This window comes from Lates calcarifer, unplaced genomic scaffold (genome assembly GCF_001640805.2).
Source record: "Lates calcarifer isolate ASB-BC8 unplaced genomic scaffold, TLL_Latcal_v3 _unitig_1631_quiver_445, whole genome shotgun sequence".
Classification (NCBI taxonomy): domain Eukaryota; kingdom Metazoa; phylum Chordata; class Actinopteri; family Centropomidae; genus Lates; species Lates calcarifer.
The window spans coordinates 543,040-549,583 of NW_026115660.1; the positions used below are offsets into that span (position 1 = coordinate 543,040).

Below are 6,544 nucleotides of genomic sequence, written 5' to 3' on the forward strand. Positions count from 1 at the left end.
GATTTAAAAAAACTAGGCATATAAAATATTTTTATTTATTTATTTATTTTAGAAAATAAATGTAAACATTTTGTCACTGAATCTTGGATCTCACACACACCATTTAAAAACATAGCTCACAAATATAATAATAACAATAATAAATATTCACGCGTTTATAAAATAAAACGTGTAATTGTTTCTGTTTAATTCCTAAAATTGATCCGTGTCCGAAACAAAACGTGACACGTCATGACGGCCGCCGGAGTTACGTCATCGCGGTCCCCGCCCTCCAAAGGGAAAGCGCACATTCCTATTGTCCAAGATGGCGGCGTCGGTGCAGGTCCTCTGATGCTGACATGTTTTTAAACGAGTTTATCCTTTTATTTCGACATATATGCAAATATCCAGCGTCTGGAGCGGGAGCGGATCTTTACCGAAGCCGTCGTCTGACACGGTATTGTTGCTAACACCCCTGAAGTTCGCTCCCCGGGCCGGATTCCCGTCGCAGGCACCGAAAAGTTTGAGCTCCATCATCCTTTGAAAATGAAGAGGCAGGCCGGGAGAGAGACTAGTCCGTCCAGGGCCATCGCCAAACGGATCCGGGAGCGGGAACGAGAGAGTGCGCGGAGAGAGGAGCTGCCGCCGCCGCCGCTGGCTCTGCTGCTGGCGGAGAGCCGGGGATATCACCGCCGGAGCCGCAGCAGGGAGCGAGAGAAGCCGCGGCTGAGGGAGGAGCGGGCGGCCGCCCTGGAGCTCCACCACCGACACGAGCTCAGCCTCCTCGGTCGCCCGCCGCTACGGACCACGGCGGCTGCGGCGGCTGCGGCGGCGGCGGAGCTCCCTGCGGCCAGGCCGGGCACTCTGGAGTACAAGACGCTGCTCATCAGCAACCTGGGGTCGCAGGTCTCGGACGAGGACGTGGAGGACGCGCTGTTTCACGAGTTCAAAAAGTTCGGGGACGTCAGCGTGAAGCTGTCGCACACGCCGGAGCTGGGCCGGATCGCCTACGTGAATTTTCGGCACCCGGAGGACGCCAAGGAGGCCAGGCACGCCAAATCCTCCAGGTTAGTGCTGGGCGATCGGCAGCTTAAAATTGAACCCATGTACGTGAGGAGGCGGAGTGTCACGCCGCCGGACGTCGGCTATTTGCCTCTGCACGCACCGTACCCCTACAGACAGCGCTCCCTGTCCCCGCCGGGACCCGGGGTGAGCAACATCAGGGACCTCAGGGCGAGACACTACGCCCTGGAGACCCTAGGTCTGAGCCGGGAGAGGGAGAGGCTGTTGGATTACTACGGCATGCTGGATGAGAGGGGCCGGCCCTACGGCTTCCCTCCCATGCCGGTGGTGGAGGATTTAAAACCAGAGGACGACCAGAGGGCGACCAGCAACCTGTTCATCGGAAACCTGGACGGTAATGTCACAGAGGCAGAACTGAGGAGGGGGTTTGACAAGTACGGCATCATTGAGGACGTTGTGATCAAGCGCCCGGCCCGTGGACAGGGTGGGGCGTACGCTTTTGTCAAGTTCCAGAACTTGGACATGGCCCACCGGGCCAAAGTGGCCATGCAGGGGCGGCTGATTGGTGGCAACCCGATTAAGATCGGCTACGGGAAGGCTAATCCCACCACGCGGCTCTGGGTGGGCGGCCTGGGGCCTGGGAACTCCCTGGCCGCTCTGGCTCGGGAGTTTGACCGGTTTGGGAGCATCAGGAACATCGACTACGTGAAGGGGGACAGTTTTGCGTACATTCAGTACGAGAGTCTGGACGCTGCTCAGGCCGCCTGCACCCAGATGAGGGGGTTTCCTTTGGGTGGACCTGAGCGGCGACTGAGGGTGGACTTTGCTAAAGTCGAGGAGAGCCCCTCCCGGCCGTTCCCCTCTGGCTACCAGCCGCCCGTCGCCCTCCCTGCCCACTACGACCTCCTCGGGGAGGCCTACAGCCGCCATCGCAGCCTGGAGCGGGAGCTGAGGGGAGCCAGGGACCGCTCCTCGCCGCCCTCCCACAGCCTCATCACCCAGAGGGAGAGGGACCGGGCGGTGCTGGAGAGGGACTACCCCACCAGCCCGACCCGCAGCCTGGAAAGGAGGGCGGGAGGGAGTGTGGAGGCGTTTGGGCGGAGCGGGAGAGCAGCGAGGAGCCGCAGCAGGAGCAGGGAGCGGTGGCTGAAGGAGAGGGAGGAGAGGAGGAACAGGAGGAGGAGCAGGAGCAGGAGTGTGTCCGCTGACCGGCAGACGGAGGAGAGGGAGAGGGAGAGGGAGAAAGAGAGGGGGAGGTCAAGGGTTCGAGTCCCGGGAGGGGTCGTCTCTCCTGACGTGAGCCCGGACCGAGCCCGAGTCCGAGCCCCAGACTCCACCACGGAGCCCCGAGACCACTCCCCGGACAGCGGTGGAGGGGGACGCCACCCCGCCACCAATGAGGAAGACCCGCCGTCCGCCCGCCACCACAGCAAGAGGTCGTCCAGCGAGCACCTCAACAACCACCACCACCGAAACAGCGAGGTTGTGGCCGCCGCCGGCTCCCCCGCTCTCCACACGGACACCCGCACCTCCTCCTCCCCGAGCTCGCTGTCCGAGTTCGCACAGGCCTCGCTCTCCAAGACGTGGCACGGCTTCTTCGCCCTGAAGAACAGCAGCTTCCCCACAGACCTGTACCTGCTGGAGGGCGGGGCGTCGTTCTTCAGCACGGTGATGAAGGACAGCCTGAAGCTGCAGAGCCAGAACCAGCCCAGCCAGCTCAAGATCGCCCAGCGGCTCCGCATGGACCAGACCCGGCTCGACGAGGTGTCGCGTCGCATCAAACTGGGCCGACCCGACGGCTTCGCCATCCTCCTGGCTCTGCAGGGCCCCGTCGACCGCCAGGCCCCCGCCCCTGAGCCGGGGCTGCAGGTGCGCCTGCTCCGCCACCTGGTGACCTACCTGCGGAACAAGGAGGCGGCCGGAGTCGTGAGCCTCCCCGCCGCCAAGGAGGGCGGGCCCGGGGCGATGCTGTACGCCTTCCCCCCCGGGGATTTCTCCCAGCAGTACCTGCAGGCCGCAAAGAGGACTGTGGGTAATCTGGACGAGGAGCACATGGTGATTGTGATCGTCACCGACACTAACTGAGGATAACGGACATGTACAGGCCCCTGAAGGCAACACACACACAAACACACACACACACACACACACATGGAGCGAACTGAGAGCTGCAGACTACAGATACTTCCATGTTTTTAGAAAGATGCATTTTATTGTTTTATTCGGTGTCTTATAAAGCAGCAGATTACACTACATCTCCCTCCTTTACGCTGATGTTGAGCTGTCGTCACGTTCACAGCCAGATTTTAAAACGGAAAACACTTAAAAAGGACAGAGGCTGTAACATACAACACTAAAACCCGGGGGTGGGGGTGGGGGTGGGGGTCGGGGTTGTTTATGTGCTTGTTTACTTTATCTGTTTCCTTTTTATCTGAATTTACCAGGTTCTGTATCCAACACGAGCGGGACTGTGAGGTTTTCTACAAAGTGATTGTACTGTAAACTGAACAGGAAAGCGTCTCCTCTGCTGGCCTCCACTCGCAGGTTGAGACTGTTGTGAGGTGTTTTTTCTTTTTGTTGTTGTTTTGTTTGTTTAAAGCACCAGCCAGCACGGCCAGTAGAGACAAAAGTGAATTTCCTGACCCGTCCCTGTGACTATATATTTTACATAGTTAGTGTTTTTTTATCAGTTGAATCATTCCAGTTTCTTCTTTCCTCTTTTGTGTTTTTTTGGGAAGGTGTGAGTGTGTTTGGTCTCTTGTTGCATGCAGGAAAAAGAAAAACAGTTTGATTTTGTCCGTCTAAAGATGTACGTACGCGTCCCTCTCTCTCTGTTCGCTGGAGATACACGTTCTGACGGTTCAGATTTTATCTCGTACGCAGACTTTTCCATCCGTCTCTAATCCATCCATCCTCCTTTTTTATTTTCATCCGCCATCACCTCAGCTTCACGAGACGTCTTCATCCCTTAGTCCCACTTCCTGTTTTAATCTGAGTGTCGTTTACAGGCAGGATCAGTCATTTTTAGTGGAATCCACCTCAGATATTTTCCTCTTTAACACTAATTCCAACTCTTCAGGTTCATGTAACTGAACTTCTTTGTGCCAAGATAATATTTTATTTAAAGAAACACAGATTTAATCTACGTTTCCTCGCCCAGATGATGCCGAATGAAACATTAAACGGAGACATTCAGCAGCTTTTTTTTATCCCCTGACAGCATCTTTACACGTTTGTCGTCCCTGATTTGTTTTGCACCAACTTAATGAGAATGTATGTAGTTGATGTAGGAGAGGTGAGGAGTGTTGATACCTCATGTGGTCTGGGTGGTAGATCTACGTTTACTCCATTTATTGTTTTATAAAAGCCAGAAAAAGGTCGATGAGAGTGTGAAAACATTTCTGCTTCTACAAGAAATGAAATCAGGTTTTAATCAGGAGTTAGAGGAAGGTGTTTTTTTCTTGATTCCCAGCAGTTGTTTACAGCACAAGCAGCTAAATGTGTAAAAATTAACATGACTTGCAGGACGAGCTGATAAATGTTAAACTCACAAAACACATTCTGAGATATAAAGTGTGTAGTTTGGGTGAATATCTGCAAATAGGAAACACTTCAGAGATTAATCTGATGATAAAATGTCAGAAAAAAGAGGTAATTTTGCCCATTTAAACTGCAAGATTCAGTTTCAAGCCGTTAACTTGTGCGTTCTTGCTGAAAAAACTTAAATAATGAATCAGTTATCAGAGTAGTTGAGGATCATTTTTCTGACGCTCGAGTAACTGAATAATCAGTGAATCATTTCAGCTAAAATACAGGAAAAAATGTAAAAAAGTAAAACCTGAAATAACATTTATGAATTGTGTTTAATGGGCGTCTTCATTTTCTGTTCTTTTACAGCAAATTAATCCCATATGTCCCTTCAGTTCTACTTTATGTGGCAGTAGTTACAAGTGGTGGAAAGTAACTCAGTACTTTTACTTTTGGTTTTTATACTTGATTATTTCCATTTTTGCTCCTTTACTCTTCTTCACTACATTTCAGATGGAAATATTGATTCTTTTTTTGAACTCTTTTTTAAATTTGACGTAGAAAACTTCTAAAACATGTTCAGTGTAAAATAAATCTTCTTATCAGGTCAGTTTAGTCTGGGACTGAGTCCTCTGCCTGTACACTGAGAATACTTCAGCCCAAAATCAACCTTTTCTAAATTCCTGTGCAGTGATTTGCCTCCTCTTCTTAATGTTTCAAGTCACAGACACGTTTTAAAGTTGATTTAAATGAAAACAGGATGAAATATTTTCACTTCAGGAGTCAGTTACAGACAAAGTGCCTCAGCAAGAGTCAGATTTCTCGCCTTTAACAGCCCATCACTTCAGAAAGTAGTTAAAATATTCTATATGCATGAGTTTTATTTGTAATAGAGTATCTTTACTTCCTCTTCCTCTGGTCACTTGATGAGATGGTATTTTTACTCCCTTCTGTCTTAACTGTCATGGTTATAACACTATATTTGGACTTTTCTTCTTGTCGCTGCACACGCTGTATTGTTACATTTTCTCGTCGTCGTTCAGAAAGTTGCTCAGTTGAACACCTGTTAATCTCTGGCTTGAATGTGTTTGATGAAGATAAAAAAAAAAAGTTTTCTCCAGAAGAAAATCGATTTGTGTTTCCCTCAGAAAATCTTCCTCAAAATCAAGACGTCCACGTTAAAAGATTTGGTTGTACAACACTGAGACTGAATGTCCATCCTCACACTGATCATATAAATATACCAGAAAATAAAGATGTAAAAGAACAAAAAACAAACACTACTTTTTATATCCGCTGTCCTCGACGAATGAGAAGTTGTGACTAGACTTCCTTCTTTTCCCGTCTCATCTTGAATTCGTGGCGTGCTGTGTTCTGACCGATGGCGTTCCTCAGACCGGATGGAGAAATGATCCATGACGACAATCGGTTTTTGTACACAGATTCCCTCCTTTTGGTTTTGTGTCAACATAGAAACATGTATTCTGCATTAAAAAAAAATGTAATAAACATTTTATGCTCTTTGTAAGACTGGAAGGAATCGTGTTGTTTTTCTCGTGAGCTTCATACAGTTTTATTTACTTAATACATTCACCATGATATTCATGATACATGATTTTTAAATCCACTGACAGGCTCAGATTGTTATTCTAAGTGTCTGACAACATTATGATAGGATTCCTACAGAGACAGAGCTTTTTTTAAAGAGCAAGATCCTTTTTGGTTCAACCAAAAACATCCCTATATATCACTACCAGGGTCCATTGACAAAAACAGGAATTTTACCAAGCAGAACAGGAGCTGCTGGAATACCATTGCCTTCATCTGTCAGCTTGTTTGTGTTACTGTGTGGTACTTTTACTTTTATATAAAGTATCTGATTACTCCTGCCACCACTGAAAGTCACACAATAACACAAACACACTAACAGATGGAGGCAGTGGTATTCCAGCTGCCTCCATCTGTTAGTGTTCAGTAAAATCACTCTTTTTTTCAATGGAGTCTGGTACTGATA

At 49.3% G+C, this 6,544-nt stretch overlaps 1 protein-coding gene across 1 annotated transcript; it reads left to right on the top strand.

Moving 5' to 3' along the window:
- The first annotated feature begins 62 nt into the window (after nt 1–62).
- rbm15b (RNA binding motif protein 15B) lies at nt 63–6,058 on the top strand. The gene has a single exon (XM_018686380.2). The coding sequence runs from the start codon at nt 526–528 to the stop codon at nt 3,085–3,087; it is 2,562 nt and encodes an 853-aa protein (XP_018541896.1). The 5' UTR covers nt 63–525; the 3' UTR covers nt 3,088–6,058.
- Nucleotides 6,059–6,544: the final 486 nt, after the last annotated feature.

Excerpts from the sequence above, each read along its gene's own strand:
- rbm15b (XM_018686380.2), top strand. The coding sequence starts at position 526 with ATGAAGAGGCAGGCCGGGAGAGAGACTAGTCCGTCCAGGGCCATCGCC.